General features: G+C 38.6%; 1 protein-coding gene across 5 annotated transcripts in view; it reads left to right on the forward strand.

Annotated features, from left to right (window-relative positions):
* The window catches only part of ACSL3 (acyl-CoA synthetase long chain family member 3), a 51,317-nt gene extending 30,995 nt beyond the window's left edge, over positions 1 to 20,322 (forward strand). For all 5 annotated transcript variants that reach the window (XM_021553711.3, XM_021553710.2, XM_021553715.2 and 2 more), the window contains 12 exons: positions 1,100 to 1,209; positions 2,418 to 2,556; positions 4,333 to 4,483; positions 5,102 to 5,225; positions 5,401 to 5,472; positions 5,972 to 6,111; positions 6,819 to 6,991; positions 7,580 to 7,654; positions 8,288 to 8,479; positions 9,231 to 9,345; positions 13,871 to 14,028; positions 16,212 to 20,322. In XM_021553711.3, coding sequence (XP_021409386.1) covers positions 1,100 to 1,209; positions 2,418 to 2,556; positions 4,333 to 4,483; positions 5,102 to 5,225; positions 5,401 to 5,472; positions 5,972 to 6,111; positions 6,819 to 6,991; positions 7,580 to 7,654; positions 8,288 to 8,479; positions 9,231 to 9,345; positions 13,871 to 14,028; positions 16,212 to 16,375 — 1,613 coding nt within the window. In that variant the 3' untranslated portion in view covers positions 16,376 to 20,322. The remainder of the gene's footprint in view (positions 1 to 1,099; positions 1,210 to 2,417; positions 2,557 to 4,332; positions 4,484 to 5,101; positions 5,226 to 5,400; positions 5,473 to 5,971; positions 6,112 to 6,818; positions 6,992 to 7,579; positions 7,655 to 8,287; positions 8,480 to 9,230; positions 9,346 to 13,870; positions 14,029 to 16,211) is intronic.
* The last annotated feature ends 282 nt before the right edge of the window (positions 20,323 to 20,604 follow it).

A 20,604-nucleotide genomic window follows, 5' to 3' on the forward strand; every position in this document is an offset into this window, starting at 1 on the left:
ATATTTGCTGCAGTGATTACAGTTTTAATGTACAATGGGGTGTCTTATTTTCATAATTACATTCTTTAAATATTTAGCTATATATAGACTAAAAAGCAGAATATATTCTGATACCTGTTGTGGCAAAACTCCCAGCAAAGGTATTATAATTATGAATTGTGTTGATTGATCTCAAAGCTTTTATGAGAGGTCCCTGTTTAGTGTTCTGCTTGGAAAATAGAAATTTTTTTGAGAACAATGCTTCTCTGCAATTTTGAGCTGTCTTTTTTCCCCCCTAGTCTCTTTTGGTCTCTTGTCATTCAGTTCCATTGATATACCAGGAAATTAAATATTATTTTAAAGGTGTTAATATGAAATCATTGTGTAACACACTCACTAATGAGCTGACCTTACAAACAGGAAACTAGTTTTCTTATAGTCAATTTTCTAAATATTTTCTTTCTTGCTATTCTGTATGATTCTTGTGATGTCAGTTCAAGGTCTAATGAGTGTGAGGATTAAACCTTTATTACATTATTTTAAACAGATGTCAGAACAGGCTAGTCACAGATTTATTCCTGACTGTGAGAATACTCTGCTGATGACACATATTGCCATGCCGTAATAATTTGTTATTAGTAGTCAATTGTAAAAGGTTAGTAACAGAGAATGTGAATTCTGGAAAAAGAAGTCACATGGATGAGAGCTGCTTCTTTCCTGTGTGCAAGAGGAATGTTGCACAAGAGGAATGTTACACAGTGATTAAACTGAGAAGGCTTGCCTACTTTTCAAATGGTAAAAGCAGTGACAGTATGAGCCTGGATCCAGGAGAATTTCATAAGGTGATGTGGTTTTGGGACATCTAATTAGACCTTGGAAAAGAGTAAACAGTCACATAGAGAATGGTTGTTCATTCTGCCTTCTAGGAGTAACTGAAGATCACACTGTATTTAAATTCAGCTGTTAAGAGGCTTTTTGAAATCAAAACTGTCCTATCTCTAAGTTGACAAATATTTTTATTCTGTTGCCTAAGTTGGAATAGATGAATCTCAGTTCATTTTTGTAAACTATACTTGAAAATGTAACCCAGGGGCTGATCATTTCCCGTTTTGTGTTTCAGTTGTTACTCTGTACGCCACGCTGGGAGGCCCAGCAATAGTTCATGGGCTGAACGAAACAGAGGTGACCACCATCATTACTAGTAAAGAGCTGATGCAAACAAAATTGAAGGTCAGAAAACTGTTCTTTGGCTATCTCTTTGCAGTGTGTCTGTTCACTATTGTTAAATGGCCTGGTTCCATTGTACAGAGCAATGATTTATTGCCTTTCCATAAGGCAGACACTTTTGGAAGAAAATTTATGTATCTGTCTTCATGTACAGAAAGTGGTAGTGTGCTTTGAGTGGGTTTTAGGCTGCTCAGTGAGTGGAGAATGAGCAATTTGCAGTATTGCAGAGCTGGAGTGCTGCCTGGAAAAACACCTTTACAAGAAACTGCTGTGGTTTCGGGTTGGATTTAGTGCCTATAAATGTAACAATGGGAAGAACAATGTATAAAGAGCTGTGATCATGCTCCTGGCTTATTATCAGATGTTTTCCCAGGAGAGAATGGTTTTTATGTCTAAAGACGGGGGTTTAAAGAGTTAGAGATGTTTTTCCATGCAGGGGGAGAAAAAGCTCACTAAACATTAGCACAGTCAAAGAACTTTTTTGACTTACTGAGCCTGATGGAATACCCAAGTGGAACAACTAATCTGCATGAGTTTCATCATTGTGTGTTTTGGGGAAACCGGACCTTTCAGATAAGGCAATTGTTTTAATGAAAAACTGTGCTGTTGTGGAAATTTGAATGAGAACTTCCCAAATTGTAAAGAGAAGTTATTACAATGACAGTATCTATGCCATGCACATTTATTTCAGCTTGCAGTGAGAGAATGTATTTGGTCTGCTATAGGTGATGATCTTCTCTTCTTCCATGAGAACACTGATAAATGTCTTTGAACTCATGTTTTGCTTGAAATGCTTAACTAGTGATTTTCAATATTTTTGCTAGCTGTTGCTTATTTTAAATAGCATAATAACCAAGGAGTAACCTAAGAATTATTGTGAGCTCAGTATCTCCAGTTTCTCTGTGTTCTATGGGAAGGGAGTCAATTATATCTGCAAATCACTGCAGTCTTATTTGTAGGGTTTTCATGAAATAAAATACAAATCAGTAAATGTTTGGAGAAGTTTTTGGACTTAAAATTGGTAAGCTTCAAGCTTTGCAGCTATTTGAGCTTGGGAGGTTTATCCTTTAAAACTCTGAGATGTTTTATGTTAGTGCTTTTTAAAAAGTATACAGCAGATAGCATGGAGCTTTTTTTCTTGGTTTTGGATTTCTTTACTGCCTGGCAGAGAAGGAATTTTTAATTTCTGAACTGATTTTTCATTTTCACAGGAAATTGTTTCTCAAGTTCCACTGCTGCGACATATAATTACAGTGGATGGCAAACCAACAACATGGTCAGAGTTCCCCAAGGGTGTCATTGTTCACACCATGGCATCTGTGCAAGCCATGGGGGCCAAGGCAGACACTGGTAGGTTCTTCCTCTTCAGACCATCTCTTTTGGTGCCCTAATTTGACCCCACTGAGTAAACAGAAATTGCAGATTTCAAAATAATGTAGATTTAACCTTTTCTGATCTCCTCTTCCTGTAAATAAAATCTGTGTGATTTTTTTTTTTGTTGTTGTTATTGTTTTGTTTTGGTTGTGGGTGGTTGGATTTTGGTTTTTTGTTTTTCAACAGAGTAAAAACTGACTCCACAATCAAGTGTTCCAAGTTGAAGGATAGCTTTTAGGATAGGCAATTAATTCAGGATACAAACTTAAAAAGCATTCTTATGATCAGACATATTAAAACCACATTATTCAGGGCACAGAAGGAAAATCATTGTGTATTTTATAACAAAAGAAACCAGTAACTTGTTGCTGTTAAGTTTTGTAAAATTCACAGGTAGCAAAATGTAAAATAATCATTTGAATCTGATAGAACTTGGTCACTTATTGCATTTCTGAAAGCATCAATCTGTGTAAAATCACTGAAATTTATTTCCGGTCTATGTAACATTTTTAGAATGGTAATTCAGAATTTTAGAACTTATTTGAATTGTAGCCTTAAGAAATTTTTATTCTTGGCTCTGAAGACCTGCCCATCCCAGTATTTTAAGATTTCAGTAGTTGCTTTCTTTTGTTCTTTGTGTTTTCCAAATCCCTTAACTACTGCAGGCATAAGAATGTTGGATTGTATTTTAGGTGTGTGGGGGGGTGTTTAATCCATCTGATTTTGATGTTCAGGGGAATGGCAGATTTCCTCCAAACATCATGACCTCTCGATTTCTTTAGAAGATACTTTTCCCTATTCAATGTACCAGTTTTTTGTACTACTAAAACAGTTTAATACGACACCAGCAGTAAAATTCCGGCTGCAATTCATTAGCTCCCTGAAAATTTTTAATCTATGTGCTATGTAAAAAGGTATTTAATTTTTCTTCAGTCTTTTAAATATCACATACTCTGCACTACAATAAAAGAATGTTATCTTTGTCAAGTTAACCATTCATAAACTGTGAAATGCTATCATGAATTGTTTATGGTCAAACGTGTCCAATTAATATTAAGTAGATGAGCTATTTCTTATGTTTCTTTTCCTCTGTGTTGTTCATTGTGCAGGATAGGCAGGATTCAGTGAGTGGAAAATGATTAAATGTTGCTTTTATGCTTCTCATTCAGTGTGTGCACTGTGCCACTGCAGTGTGTGTGATGCAGTTTCCTGAGTAAGCACAGTAGTTTTTGTATTTTCTTGCTCTCAGCACAAGTATTTAAAAAGCACTTTAATCTGATTAAAGCTGCAGAACTTCTTTTAAATATTTATGGAGATGGGACCTCAGGTTGGTTCAGCAGTGCTTTGCTGCAGGTGTTGCAAATGTTGTTCCCTGCCAGGGAGCATGTGGGACACACAGGGGTGGAACCAGGGCAGTGAACCTTCCCGAGGCAGGGATGCTTGCTGGTGCTTTGGATAAGCCAAAGCTCTGCTTATTTTTCTCTCCACTGGAGGACTAGGGGAAAAATAATAGGGAAACTGTTGTGGTGGATAAGGACAATCAGTCAAAGTATTGCTCAGCTAATGCCAAGTTCCTACTCTTTGTGAAGGCATTTAAGCTTGACCACAATTTTTTTAAACAAAAGCAGAATGTAATAGCAGGAGTCCTGTGGTGCTGTATTGCAGTGACTGCTGAAATGTGTCAGTGTGTCAGATCTCCCAGCCCAAGAGGCTCTCCACACATCACACATCCTATTTTTTAACAACTTGCAGGAAACAAGCAGCCATCCAGGCCTGTGCCCTCGGATATTGCAGTGATCATGTACACAAGTGGATCCACAGGAATTCCCAAAGGAGTTATGATCTCCCATTGCAACATAATTGCTGGGATAACTGGAATGGCTGAGAGGATCCCAAACCTGGGGTGCGTACCAACTGTTACTGATCAGCTAGTAAAGAAGTCATGTAATTGCATTTAATTTTAGATTAATTACTGTGCAAAATAGGAACTGTTTTATATTGCTGTTTTATATGGCTGTGACACATCATATAATGGACTGACATCTGAGCATCTTCCAGCACTGCACTGAATGACATGATACTACTTCATGTACTCTTTATTCTCTCCTGTTTGGTATGTGGCTAAAACCAGGACACAAAAACCTGTGAGGCCACCTTGCTCTAGAGTGGTTGAAACCTTCCTTATGCAGTGCTTTCCTCGGTTAATGTTTAAATTCTGTGGCTTCTTTCTGTTTGGTGCAGTTTTTAATCTCATCCACTGAATTGCCTTTGCAACCATAACACATGGTTAATTGTCTTGAGTTGAGTAACCATCACCCTTTTTTCATGCCTTAAACCTACAGTGTGTCGTCATATGCAACTTTTGAAACAAAACCCATGTGATTTGAAATATGCTCTCAAGCTCACAGGCATTTTCTACTTTTTCCATTTCTGCAGTAAATTTTGCATACATTTGGCTTAGTGATGCATCTGAGGACTCTAGTGATACAGCATAAACCCATATTTTAAAAATTCTTTGCAGGGAAAAAGACATTTATATTGGGTACCTGCCCCTTGCCCATGTTCTGGAGCTGAGTGCTGAGCTTGTGTGTCTGTCTCACGGGTGCCGCATCGGTTACTCTTCCCCTCAGACCTTGGCTGACCAGGTATGTTGTAGATGTAAGTCCTTACAGGAAAAAAAAAATTTAAAATTAAAATTAAAAAAAAAATTACTTACATTAAATCTTTGTAGTATTTCTTTAAAAACACTACAAATTTTGTTTCTGGTATTAAAGATTTTGAATGTGTCTGCTAGTAAACTTATTCTTCACTTCACTTTAGTCTTCTAAAATAAAGAAAGGAAGCAAAGGGGATGTTACTACACTGAAGCCAACTCTAATGGCAGCAGTTCCGGTAAGTAACTGAAGGATGAGTAATTTTTAAAACTTTTTTAAAAATATAATTTATAATTCAATTTTTAGCAACAAAATTAATACCATGACCATTTAGATAGAAAAGGTAGAATCTCTGATGTTAAACTGCCTTAAAATAATAATTGTGGTACTTATTTGTATGATGGGAATAAACAATCATGATATGAGTATCAAACTTCTTCAAACTTAAGGTAGCTAGTTTCAATTCCCATTTTAATTAGTAATTTCTAGTTTGTTACAGTGAAAGAGTGGAATAAAGAGAGTTGGCTGCTGGGGGTTAACTTCTGCTCATGCCCAGATTTTGCTTGCCTCCTTTCCACGAACATCTTGCTGTCTCTTAGCAGGGGAAGAGGAGGGAACCTGGGAAGTGGGTTGTCACCCGAAGCTCACTAGAATTTCTAGATTGTGTTTTCTTTTTGCTGTACTGAAGTCAGGATTTCTGTTTCTTTGAGCTAAAGTTCATCTTTTTATGTAACTAGGAAATTATGGATCGAATCTACAAAAATGTCATGAATAAAGTGAATGAAATGACCAGTTTCCAGCGGAATCTATTTATATTGGCCTACAACTACAAAATGGAGCAGATTTCCAAAGGTTACACTACCCCCCTCTGCGACAGGTAATGTTAACTTCATTTGTAATGGCACCAAAAGATCAAAGTCTTACCATGTTAGCAGTGTCTGGTTTTCTTGTGCTTTTCTTCATTTTATTGTTGACCCTTAGAAAATGAACAAATCTATACTTGAGTGTAAATTGAAACAACAAATCAGGAGTTTGTGTGATGGATTTAAATACTTACTGATACAATTTGAGTGTTGTTTAACTTGAAACTGATGGAAAATTTACATTTATTGCATTTTCAGCAGGAATTTAGGAATAGATTTATACAATTTTTGGGTAAGATGAGATGTTTATTCCTACAGAAAAATATAGACTCCATATTCACAGAAGGGAGCAATGGTAAACCTCAAAATGGAGAGAACCAACAGGATCATTGAGTCTAACTCTGGGATTCTGTAGGAGCAAAGGATAATGTATTTGCAAAATGTATACAATTTAAAGTATTTCTAGGAGAAAATCATGCAACTTTACTGCCTCATTAAATCTGTGTTCTCAAACATTTAACCCATCTTCAAACTAGACATGGAAACAATCTTAGAAATCTGTGCCTGTACTTCTGGAAACTTAAATGTGCTATTTTAAGGCTTTGCTTGGAAGTCATGAAAGTGTATTTGAAGACAGTGGAAGCTCAGTTCAGATCCCGAACTAGGTGCTCTCTTGGTTTGTTCTGAAGCACCAGGATGTCCTTTTCCCTTTGCGTTTCAGCCTGATCTTCCGCAAGGTGCGGATGCTGCTGGGCGGGAAGATCCGCGTGCTGCTGTGCGGCGGCGCCCCGCTCTCGGCGGCCACGCAGCGCTTCATGAACATCTGCTTCTGCTGCCCCGTGGGGCAGGGCTACGGCCTCACCGAGTCCGCCGGGGCTGGCACCATCACCGAAGGTGGGTGGCACCGCGGGCACCCGCGCTCGCCCCGCGCGGCTCAGCCCTGCCCGCTCCTCTGCCGCTGCCACCAACATCACCGGGGAGTCCCGGAATCGGGTGTTCCCAGAAATGTGTAACATCTGATCTGGATGCATTGTGCTGTAGCAGGTGACCTACGTGTAAAATGAAAGTTCTCCTTTGTGGCGGAGCAGCCCATTCTAGTGTGAATGAGATCTTGGTGTTGTACTTGCCATATAAGCTGAATAATTCTTTTCAAATTTCGTTCACTATGTTGAGGAGTCAGGAATTAAAATCTTCCTGCACCAGATTTTAATTTCATATAACAGAACCTAATGGTTTCAGTTGCCATTTAGTAACTGTGGGAACCTGTTAATACTGCCATCTACTCTCCTGATGGGATAAGAATTTTATCTGTGTTCTCTTGATAAATCTGCTGGGTTTTCTTGGAGGTTTGGTTCTGTGAATTAAAGTTCAGAAATAAATAGCAGTTAATCTTCACTGAGGATGCATGACAACAAAAGATTTTTTCTTTCTAACTATGTTTGGTTTTTTGTTTTTCTGAAAATGCACTTATTTAAATTCTAGTTTGGGACTACACTACAGGAAGAGTGGGAGCACCTTTGGTCTGTTGTGAAATCAAGTTAATGAACTGGGAAGAAGGTGAGAATTCCTGCTTATGATTTAATTGTTGTATGTTTGTAAGAACTGTGTTTTTCTATTGGGCTTTGCTCAGTAGCAGTAATTAAAGACTACTTTGGCTGTTAGGATTTTAAATGCTACTTTTGCCTATAAAAGTTTGCTCTTGGGAAGAAGAAATGTAAAGTAAATTCCTCAGTAGTTCCAAAATAGGGAAATACCCACACAGAAGTTATCAGTGCAAGTGGCATTTTGAGTGGGTAGTGTGCACAATACCTTCAGTTGCCATTAAGATATTATTTAAAAATAATATTCATAATAATACTCTTAAAGTCATTTAAAAATTGGCATGTAGAATAGAAGCTTAATGGATACTTTATAAAAGACATATAATACATTTTGAAATGCATTTGGGTATTTTCTTTCACTGTAGGCTTTTATGTACTGTAGAGCAGAAATACTCTAAAGTGTGTTTTAGACTAATGCAAAGCCTTATGGATTTTTTCTTTTCTAAACTATGGGGCAAAACTATTTGGTTTTATTTGAGCCTGTGTGAAACTGATAAAGCACATACTTACTTCTGCCAGAAGAATGGCACAAATTTTTGCTTTGGAATATGTTTTCATTCTCATAAACTTAAACTCCCCACCCTTCTAGGTGGATATTACAATACTGATAAACCATATCCTAGAGGTGAGATCCTTATTGGAGGGCAGAATGTGACTGTGGGCTACTACAAAAATGAAGCACGAACCAGACAGGATTTCACTGTTGATGAGAATGGGCAGAGGTGGCTCCATACTGGAGACATTGGAGAGTTTCATCATGATGGATGTCTAAAAATTATTGGTGAGTTAATAAATTCAGGTATCATGTATATGTATAGATATTTGTATACACACATTTTTCAGGTCTGTGAAATACAGTAATGAAAAAGAACCTCCATATCTTGTCATGCAATCTAAAGCCTTCCTGTGTATCCGGGGAAGTTCTGATATGTTAATGTAGTTTGTGTGTTTTAGAAGACGATTTTTGGTTCATTTTGAAACATTCTTAACATTTACTCCCTAAGGTAGTGAGACTGGGCAGTAATTAGAGAGTTAAATATAAGCTGAGTAGATAATCTGCCTGATATTGTATAAATTTGTATGGTTGTGTAGACTAACCTCAAGTAATTTGGGTGTAATTTTTGGTTCCTGTTGTTGTTTTTCAAGTAGAAGGTGAACAGTTGCTCTTTAAATATGGGTTTAGCCTGAAATAAATAACATAATGTCACCAAATGGTGCCAAATGATCTGGAGCAGACAGCACAAAATGTGTGCTCCTGGCTACCAGTGGCTTTTGCCTAGTCCTGCTTGTCTTCCAGGCACATGATGGTGCTGTCATATAGGAAATGCTGTTCTGAAGGCAGAAAATGCATGGAATTGTAATATCCCTCATTTATGTAATATCATCCCAGACTGATAAAATGCAGTCTGGAAACCTAACATTAAAGGTTTCTGGTTTGTATATTTAAATGAGCATTTCAGGAAAATGTAAAATCAAATGTTTCCAAATTTTCTGTTCTGTAATTAACACTTAATTCCTTTCCTCCTTGATAGATCGCAAAAAGGACCTTGTAAAACTGCAGGCAGGAGAATATGTTTCTCTTGGCAAAGTGGAAGCAGCTCTGAAGAATCTTCCACTGGTGGATAATATTTGTGCATATGCAAGCAGGTAAGAGCAGCTTATGCTTTGTTACTGCTCTGTTCTTTGTCCTCTTGAAGCAAAATTTTTTGCCATTTAATGTGTAGAATTTTTTTAATCGGTTAAAAAAAGGATTTTGCTTATAATACAATGGAATAATTCTCTATCAAAACGGAAAGATCTGAAATCCATTTTTATTTTTCCTTTCTCATTTGTTGTCATCATCTATTGGAAAATACCAATGATGAGTCTTACATTTCCCTTTCCCCTGTCTGAAAAGCAGCTGAGGTCTATTGCATTAATTACAGACATCACTCAAGCACTTTGAAATTGTTAGCTTTAGAAGCCCTAGGACACCTTGTTCCTTGCTGTGTTTAGTTGTGATTGGTCCTTCAGGGGAAGTACTGTGGTACTTCAGAGGAAGATGGGGAAAAAGCCATCAGTGGCCCAGTAGCTGGCTTGTGAATTAAATTTGCTTTTCTTTACCCCTGCAGTACACCACCGTGAAGCTTGAGAAAAAACACACTCTAAACACTGTGCAAACACACAATAAATGACAATCAAACTAATTTCTATTTGCTTTATATGTGTACTAATAAATGAGGTGATATGGGCTCAAGCATGTCTTAAGTTTCTATTTCTAGAGTTTCTTAGCTCTTACACATATAAATATATTTCAGGTGGTCTTTGTTTCCTTTTGACATTGATATTTGGAAAGTTAGTTTGGAGCTTCTGAATGATCAGAAATATTCCGATTCCCATTATGTCCCAAAAAGCCACACTTTACTTTGAAAGAAGCCAGGATAACGATACCAGAGAATTGCACAGTGGTAATAAATAAAACAAGTTTTGGTTTGTTCACCTGGCTCTCTGTAATTTTGGGGGAGGTTTGTGTAGTCATTCTGTAACTGCAGTTTTGACAGTTTTGGATCAGTAGGCTGGCATGCATTGGGCCTGTCACTGCTGAGGAAATTGCCAGTCCTTTAAACTTTATTTGTGGTTTGGACTCACTGTGTGAGTCTCAATGTTTGCTTGCTTTGACAGCCTGAAGTTGGGACTGTTTTAAGCACCCTCTGTAATCTGTGGAGAAAGAGCTTCCTACTTGTGATTTCCTCTCTTCCAGGATTGCAGTTTGCTATTGGACTTGTGCTACCAAATTTTTGTGTTAATTTTGCTAGGCCAACATAATGCACTTGCCAGCCAGACATTTGATTCTGATAGGCCATATTGTGTCTATTACTTAAAAATAGGAAAACCTATGAGCAATTTTTAAAGGTAATTTACAAACAAGAATCCAGACCAAGGACAAATAAGACAAGATGTTCCAGATTGGTTTTTCTGTTGCTGCTGTACTTTCTTAATACAGTTATGTGTGTGATGTGGCCTGAGTAGCCTTGTAATAGGGTCCCTGAATGATTGTCCATATGCACACTTCATTGTGGGCATGTGCTCACCTCAGCAGTCTGAGCTCAGAGAGGTTTTGTAACTGTGCTTGTGACCTTTCTTGGATCCTTTCTCTCTTTATACTTTGCCTGGGTAATCTTGTATGCAGGAGGAGTCCTTTAGTTGTAGCTGTTCTGTCTCCCACATGCAAAAGGACACGGAAGGCAGACTTTTACGGATGGGTTTAATATGTCATTTGACCTTAGATTTTAGGATGCGAAACTCCTCTGAACATCATAGTAGGGAATCAGAATTGTTTGCATGATGTTGCTACCTCAAAAGCTATATTGACTTCAGACAAAATAAGTGAGATAAGGAATAAAAACATTTGCTGAAAGGAGTGGTGATTAGAGCTCTGTCAGGGGAGACTCCTACTGCTTTATCGACACTCCACCCCAGACATATTAAGTGGGTTTCAAGCATCACGTCAGGAAAAGGAGTAACTCAGTTACCTGAGGAGTGAGCAAACGTGGCAAAAAACTTGAGGGAGTCCTCAGTCATCTCAAGGAGATAAGGACCAGACTTTGCAGTATAGAAGCAGTGGTATCTATGTGTAGTGCCACTAAATGTTTCTGACCACAGGTCTGAGAGCTGTACATAGGTAGAATCATAAGCACAGCAAGAGAGTGAGGCTGCTTAGTGTAGGGTAGACATTTTGGCAAAATCTTTCATTGTGGAAGAGATGACTAAGGAGGTCTTGAGGACCAGAGTCTGAAAATTTCCTCTGAAAATCACTTTCAAGACAAAGGTACCAAATACAAAGGATTGGCATAAGGACAGGGAAGTAACTGCTCGAGAGGGAAGATGTACCTTCAGAATACCTCTCAAGACAAAGCAGTGCTTTAGCATTTGAACTGCAACAAGTGGAGATTTAACTTTGTAGCACAGAATGAAAAACTACATTTACCAGGAACTGAGAGCTGCAAGGTGTTCTTTCCAAGAAAAAAAAAAAAACATTTTGCTGAACCTGGTCATCCAGAACAAGTACACTTCTACTGAAGGGGCTGAATTTTAGATTAACAGAAAGTTTGATGCTTACCCAGCCAACTGATTACTTCTATGTGCTGTTTATCCCTGGAGGCACTGGTGATATTGCTGGACATGATTTTGAGCATTTCAAAGGACTACAGGATCCAGAGATGAGAGTCCTTTGTGTCCCAGGTGCCTTCACACAGAATATGTGCACATTAGGGAGCAAAGTTACAAGGGTTCAGTGCAGAGTACAGCATGAGTGGGCATGGGGGAAAATGGGACAGAGGCAAGGGCAGAAGGTGAGATGCAAGCAGTACAGTGATAGTGAGGCTAATCTGAAATCATCCTGTAATACATTTTCAGGAAGAGAAGAATGAGAATTGTGTTGAGCTGGCAGGCAAAGCTTGTGATGATGCTGCCAGGGAAACCTGTGTTTATAATGGACTCTGGTGGAGTCTTCTCAGCTCCTGTCAGATGCCCATTATGATTCATGCCAGTAACAAAGGAGAAAATTGCTATGTGCAGTAACCAAAAGTATATTTAGAGGTACTATCTTAAAATTATCTTGAAGACCTTAAAGGATATAGTACAGTAATCTGCATGCTAGGGCTACGTTTCCATATTTTGTATTAATGGTCTGTCTGGTGAGAGTTGAAAAGATTTAATAAATCTGTAGATAGTTAAGATGGGAGAGAACCAAAGCCATCCTATCCAAGTGGAGGATAGGATGAGAATTCAGAGCAAGCTTGGCTAGATGGAGATTTGCTTGAAAATGGCAGTAAGTTTAAAGAGAGGAGTTGTAAATTATATTTACGGCTAAACAAACTGCAGAAGTTAAGGGTGAGAACCACCAGTTGTAGCAATTCTGTAGGAGCTGACATGAGTCCATAAGTGCCATGCTGTTACAAGAAGGTAAAGGGCATAATCAGATGTATTGCCTACGAAATGCACAATGATCTCTTTGCTCTAACAAGTATTAAAGGGTCTGAGTTCCACATGTAGCACATCTGAAGAGATGGACCTCATGAAAAGAGTCCAGGAAAAAAAATGGCAATGTCTGGGCAGAGACCTGTGAGGCATGAATTAGGAGGAAAGGGCATTGCTGATACATCTAAATAAACCTAAGAAAGGAAGCAAGACTAAAAAGGTGACAAGGAAAATCTGTGAATGCATCAATAGCTTCTGTGGAAAAGAGGGACATCTGACAATTGTGAGGTAAATTTCAAAGAGGTAGAGTCTAGAGTTGCCATCAGCAGCAGCTTATCCATGCTACGAGTGATGAAGTGTTGGCATTAGTGCTTGCTGATGTTAAAGCAATATGTAGACAAACATCTGTTAGATGTATCTGACCCTGCTTCAGGGCAGGTGAATTGATTAGGAGCTCTTCTGAGATCATTTTCAACTCTGGCTCTGTGATCTGCTTTGTTAGAACGCATCAAGCTGCTGTGTGAGGTTCTGTGCAAATTTTACCTAAACTCCATCTGAAAAGCTTTGAATACCTGTTTCAGAGTGAATTGTGCTTTAGGGCCCAAAGACTTTGAGATCACAGTTTCCTATGTTCTGGGCATGTCAGGAGCAGACAAAAAAAGTGCCAACAGTAGAGTGGGTGTGTGGACAATCACTTGAAAGAGAAAGAGAAGTCACTTCCCTTACAGAAGCAGGCATCCTTTGAGATGTGTTGTGCATATGCTCATTCCACAATCTGCTGTCCAACCCCTCTTCACTGCAGTCCTCTACTCCTCTACAGTAACTGGACTCTGCAGTTGAGAGGAAACTGAGGTAGGGAAGCCGCACACCAGTCTCCATTCCGGGCTGCAGAGCATGAGCAGAGGCAGGGCGCAGTGACATCGTGTGGGTGCTGCTTCCCAAAGCTTTGGGCATGAGACACAGTGGAATATGCATATGGACAGCACACCTTGAAGCAATCCAGTTACTGTAAGGTAAGTAGCTTCTCTTTCTACTTACTTTTAAGCAGGCAGAGGTAACTTGTGAACTATTTCAGGAGGATTATCAGGTGAACAAAAGCCAGCTGTTAAGAGCAATATCTCTGTATGAAGTGTAAATCCCCCAACTTGAAACGTTATTTTTGAAGAGTTGTTTACTTTGCCAGATTCACACTCAAGTATATTGTGCTTCTCAGCTTCCATTCTTATGTCATTGGATTTGTTGTGCCAAATCAAAAGGAGCTCGCAGAACTAGCCCGAAAAAAAGGATTTAAAGGAACCTGGGAAGAGATCTGTAACAGTCCTGAGATGGAAAAAGAGGTTCTGAAGGTGCTAGCTGAGGCTGCCATGGCAGGTGAGTAGCTGGGTAGGTGGTATCAATCTTGTGGATTGCAATGTCTGTGAAATAGATAAGCATAGGCTGTAAAATATTTCATTGAATGTGTATATTTCATTGAACCTGTATGAAGTGAGATTTTCATACAAAAATCCCCAACAAGAAAACACGAGTGGAGTCAGTCCTTTTGTTTCATGCAGCTTTTTACAATGAAGCTTTACAAGCTTTTACAGTGAAGCTTTACAAGTACAGTTCTCTCTATGTGTATGTGTGGTCTTCTTTAAGATGTCCTGTAGTACCTTGTTGACCTTGCTGCTGGTCCAAAACCAGTGTGGGCCAGCTCTAGATCCATAATCATAATAAGCATTTGGTATCAGATAGTCTCACATGCTACGTACCAGTACAGAGTTGAAATAAACCATGGTGACAGGGGCTCTTCTGGCTTCCACTTGCTTCTGAAGGATTTTCAAAACCAAAGCAGCATCTTTGTAGTTAATAATTTTCAGAAGATTTTCCTTTTCTAGCCACATTTGAAAATGACTCCGATATTCTGTACCAGTGTCCATAGTGTCTTGTATGAGTTTGTAGCTTCTTGGCGTGTTTGTGTGAAGAAATGCCTTGTTTGTCCCAGCCTTCCCTCTGCCAGTTCAGGCTGAGCTGCTGAGCTCTGCTCTGGGAGGGCAGTGAGCAGTCCCAGTGCTGGTTCTGGCAGGGATTCTGGCAGTGTGCATTCTTCTTCCCCCTTAGTATCTTTTTCATGCTAATTGGCCATACTCTGTCAGGCTGTTCTGGTGCAGAATGAAGCAGTGGCACAGGGATATTTTGTTTGCTCTTTGTAATAATTTCTGCCTTATTTTTGCTTTTGGCCATTTCTGAGCATTGAGCTTTTTTCATAACACTATCAGTTATGGCCACAGAATGTTTTGTTTTTGAATTATCATCGGGGTATATAATTTTACATACTCATCGCTTGGCACTTTCCTGCAATGGAAGTTTGTTGCTGTTTTGCAGTTGCTCAGTATCACAATGTACATCTGTCCCTCTTTGTACTTTGTCCTCATCCTTTCTACCCTGGATAACTACATGCTTCCAGCAATTTCTGCTTGTTAATATTAAACTTTTCTCCATATTGCTTGTGAATATATTAAAGATATTAAAGATATTTGCCAGCTCCCATCCCAGGAGCACCCTCCTGGGAGTGCAGTCTCAACACTACAGCCACTCTTTCCTTGTCTGGTTTTCTTCACTGTATGGAGAACATGGCCAAAGTAATTCTCAGAAGCTGCTGTGATGGGAGCATGTACAAAGTTGCTTTCATGTTTTGTGCAACCTTATTCTAAAGAGAATTAAATACTTTTTAAAAATTGATGAAAGGTAGTATTTGATTCAATTATTTTGATGTTATTTTATATTTGGTTTTGGTTTTCACTGTGGTATCACAGGCTTTAATTTTAAATACTATGGGCATATAGTGATAAATTGCAGCAAAAAAAAAAAAAACAACCCCAAACTTCATAATCTAATGCCAAAGGAAGAAAAGGGGGCAGGAAAATCTAAAAATAGCAGGTTGCACATGATAAGTATACATTTGTGTATATTACTGAAATTCAACTTGAAAGGAGAGGATTTCATTACTACTATCTCTTGGCTACTTTCTTAAGTTATTTTTTTTCTCATATCTGAAACCACAGCAGAAATTGTTGCAAATGATAGTGTTTTGTGCTGAAGGTATAACATGGAGAGCACTGTTCTCTTTCAGTACAGAGAAGAGCTGCCATATGAACTTAATTCCCTTGGCGAATTTTGAACTATTGGGGAAAAACAAGCTCCCCCATTTTTTTCTAACCTAATTAGTATGGATTTTAAGATTTTCACTCCAGATGATGGGTACCATGGTGCTGATAGAGCAGTCTGCTTTGAGGATATAATTCCCATGCACTGGGGATTTTTTAAAAGTTAGGGAGCTGCAGAGATAACCTGAACAGCTTCATTCCAGTATTTCTGTGGAAACTGGACAACAGGTACTAGCAGATCCTGTCACTCTGCTTGTGACCCCACAGCTTGTGAAAGCAACCATGGGGGTTGGAGGAGCACTTCTTCATTTGGGTCACATGCGTGAGACTATGATTTCTGGTTTTGTGCTTAACTTTAGGAAGATGGTTCCATTTAGGTTCTGCATTAAAAATGTTTCTTTTTCACAGCAAACCTGGAGAAGTTTGAAATCCCAGTAAAGATCCGTCTGAGCCCTGATCCTTGGACCCCAGAGACTGGTCTGGTGACGGACGCGTTCAAACTGAAGCGCAAGGAGCTGACGGCGTTCTATCAAACGGACATTGAGCGAATGTACGGCAAAACCGTCAAATAACCCTCCTGCACCGCTGCTGCGCTGGGCTTGCATCAAACAGGAAATACTTGAATTGCCTGTCTCGACTCGACACTTGAGATCAACACTCAAAACCACCATTCCTCATTTCCAGCTTAAACTGCTCTTTCTAACGACATCTCCACGATGACTGGCAGGTTGAGTAAAATGTTACGGCAGCAAACTTGTGTCTGTCTCCTTTTTTCCAGTTTTCTCTGCTACCTTCTCAGTCTGTGGATTTTCCCGGGTCTTTTTGGGAAACCATGATTCTGAAGCCTCAAGTTTTTAAACATTTATAAATCCTGTATAATGTTTTATTTGTATCTTTAAAATTTGGATGTATATAGAGAGAACTTGGCTATATAAGAAATGGTTATACTGGGGGCCTTTTTTTACCTAATTATTTAAAGATAAGAAGGTATTGATGTTGTGACATTATGTACATTGAAAATGCTTGTAACAAGGTAATTGTTGAACAGAGGACCAGGTTATTTGCTGCTGTGCTGTTTTTCTGTGTAAATCTGAGGGAGAAAATGTTAGACATTCCAGCTTATGTAATGCACCTTTGATATGTGCCTAATGGTTACTTTTATTTTTATCTGAAAATGGAAGGAAGGTCATGGCACAACTCTGCCTCGAGGCAGGTACTTTTGCAGGTGTTAGTTAAAGCTCCTTTAATACAGAAGATGCTATTAACACAGCAGAAGTTAAACCTAAGAATAATCTCTCAGATACAGAAACTCCTTTTTTAAATAGCTCATGACCATTTCATCCAGAGCTGAATTGTGTAGTGCTAATATGAACTCTCATAATTAATTTCATCTCATACTTTACAAACTTGACTGTGTCCTTTTAACAGAGGGACTGTAGCAACCTTTGTCTTTTGTCATTAGGTTTGGACATTAGAGTGGATTTCCTCCTTCGTTTATTAAGGTTTGGCAAGACCCCTGCTCTGCTCTAGCTGCAACCCAGATCTTCCTTGGGGGGATTTTTAAAGTCATAATGACAGTTATGTTCTCAGCTCACACAGTGCCTAGCTGCCCTTTGTGCCATTAAAAATCTCCCTTTGATTCTGTTATTTTGTGTAGTACTTTTTGCTTTAGAAACAGATAGTTGAAGCATTTGTCAGCCAGAGTTATTTATGATGCTTGGTTTGTTACACCTAATTCTTACTGTGGGGAAGGAGTCTCAATTTCTGTTTCAATAGAGATTCATGGATATTGTTTGAAAAAAATATGGGGGCTCTTTTCATCTTGAATGAGAGCATTCAGATTTGTTTCAGATGTGAATTTTATTTTCAAAATATTTCTGGAAAGAATATTCAGGGTTACATGAGAATGTAAAAAGGCATACATCAGTCAACTTCGTGATGAAGCAAATACTAAAATGGCTTTAATTTGGAGATTACTCTCCTGTGTATCATTTACTTGTAGTACTAAAACTCAAGGTCCTGATGCTTACTTAGTGCCCTGCTGTGGTAGCACATAGCAATGCTGAAGGCCAGAAGCTTAGTTTGGGACAGGCAGTTCCTGGTGATTGTCTTTGTGATATGAGTTTTTGGGAGGTATTTGATGTGCAAATTCTCTTTTTATAAACCTCTGAAAGATTTTTTTTAATTAATGCTCTCTGTTGACTATAGAAAGCAGATTCATAGGAGTTGAAAGTTATCAAGCAGGTTCCCTGATGAAATGATGTGGTGCTTTGTGCTAATTATGGATTTCCCCTGCTGCTGTCCATGACAAACTGTTAAAATTTGATAAATTTTGGTGTAAATAATCAAATGGAAATAGAAGCAACAAAAAGAAATCAGAACCATATTTTTGAGATTACTGCCTTTAAACATTCAGCTCATAAATGAAAACCTTGTGGCATATCGAGATAAGACAAATGTTGAAAAATGACTGAAGAATCCAAATGTGGAAAAATTGCCAAGGGTGTAGGGAAGTGTCACACCATGTATTAGACATTACTAACACTTACATTTGTATCTGTGCTCCATCAACAGGTTCTTAAATAGAACTCAGTACACACTGTACATTGTGAAAATATTTTTGTGATTTTTAGTGAAAAATAATAAATTGCTCAAGTACTATGTATATCACTTGGTGCGTTGTGCAGCAGATTTAAGAAAATTAATCTGCTTTTGGTTAAACAAATCTGGAGTTAGTATTTTGTTCTGCTAAGGGTTTAAATCCCCTTTTGAGAAATTGCGTAAAGGAAACTTTTAAAATGGTTTGGAAATAGTAGTTTTATTTTCTTTCTTCTAATCCAGTCACAAGATGGGATTGCAGTCTAACTGTGCATTTAATTTCACAGTTCAGTTTTTTTATGTTTAAAATTGATGTGATATATATAGTTCCTCTTTCACTAGGCATCAGATTCATTGTGGACATTTATTTCTTCTACAGAATGTGAAAACAAAGCAGTTCATTAAGTTTAGTCTCAGCGCTGGAGATAGAAAGACTTAAAAAACTTCATGATGGGTGTGGGTTTTTTTCTTTTGATTTATAGCAAGACAGACTCCACTCCTGCTGGATTGTGAGTGCTTCCATGTCCCAGTGAGGGACATGCTGGAGGTGCTGGGGGCTGTGCTGGGATGTTCAGGCAGGTGTGGGGCTCCCTCCCTGCTCCTTCTGGCTGCCCCCCTGTGCTCCTGCATTGCTGAGCACGAGAACAGCTCTGGAGGGATTTGTTCCAGCCCTACAGAGATGCACTGCTTGCCAGCTGGGAGTTCCCTCCATTTTCTTTGTTATTCTGTTTGTTTGTTTGTTTTTATTTGGTTTGGGGGGTTTTTTGGGTTTTTTTGTGTCTTCCCATGCTCTGTGTGACAAGAACAAAAGTACCTGCTGGAATGCACTGCTCTGTCCAGGGGCTGTGGGCAGCTGTGCAGGGGCTGAGGAGTGTGTGCTTGGGAGGAGAGGTCTCTGTCATGTGGGGGATTTTGTAATGGAAAGAGCTGGAACTTTAAACAATCTTGAGTTCAAACTAAGAGCAAGGGGCTCTCAATATACCTCACCTGAAGGGCCCCCAAAAGAGGGGGATTTTTAACAAAACTTTTGTAAATAAAAACTTACCAGGTCTCTGAATCGTTGAAAATTGTAACTACTTACTCTCTTGTGAAAATCTATGTATTTCATTATTAAAATGGTTGGCCATGAAATTCCAGGGATGCTGCGAATATCCTTTAAATTTCACAATTCTTTAAAAAAATTTCAGGACTTTAGGCTATCATTCAATCTAGATGTAAGTGTTCTTTGCAGAGCATAAGGTTTCTGGGGTAGGTGAGAAATTCAGAAGTTGCATGTCGGAAAAGACAGTGTGAGTTTGCTGCTGCAGGATTCACAGAGGCAGGAGCACACCTCAAAGGGGAGCTGTAGCTGAGCAGGGAAAGATTCTGCTGAAATGGCAGTGAAAAGCAATGTGTGACTGGGGCTAAGAACATCACAGGTCCCTACATCCCACTGCTGTACAGACAGGATGCAGACATGGGTATGGAATCCAAACCACACATTAGGAACATCCTGTAAAGCTGGTAAGAAATTGATATAGGACATAAAACTCCTTTGCAATAACCTTTGTCCTGCTAAAATTCACAACCTTTTTATTCTGTACTAAAACTATGTTTAGGTGATGCAATGCAGCATTTTTAATTTTTATTACTGTGGTGTATCAACTACTTTGGACTTGGTATAAAATCATGTACATCTGTTTCTTTACTGGTAAGAGGAACAATTTTCAACTTGCCTACACCTTGGATCAGGCTGAAACGTTAATTGAATGACCAACTGTATATTGTTGTAATGGGTTATTTAATGTAAACTCATTTTCAATGTGATCTTGGTTGTTACTATGAACTGCCTGAACATTGTATACCCTAATTGAGTTATATTGTATGAATTATTTATTTGTAATTGGATATCATGTTTCCAAAATAAAATTAATTTCACAAATTGGGCCCCTTTACATCCAGTTTTTTCAGTGGTACAGAGTTGATAATATAGAAATGTGTTCATTATTGTCAAATGTTTGAGATAAGTGTGACCATTTTGGACTGAATGCAAGAGCAGGAATTGCCAGGTTAGCCTGGATTTTCATTGCAGGAAAATTAATAGTGTTTGGTCAATTTTTATTTGCATATGATCTGCATTTACCTGCTTTTAAAAGCACTGGCTGTGGGTAATACCTGATGCAAAGCTGTAGGCTTTGCATCAGGTCATACATTAGGTTTGACT

The sequence above is a fragment of the Lonchura striata genome, chromosome 10 (genome assembly GCF_046129695.1).
Source record: "Lonchura striata isolate bLonStr1 chromosome 10, bLonStr1.mat, whole genome shotgun sequence".
Lineage (NCBI taxonomy): Eukaryota > Metazoa > Chordata > Aves > Passeriformes > Estrildidae > Lonchura > Lonchura striata.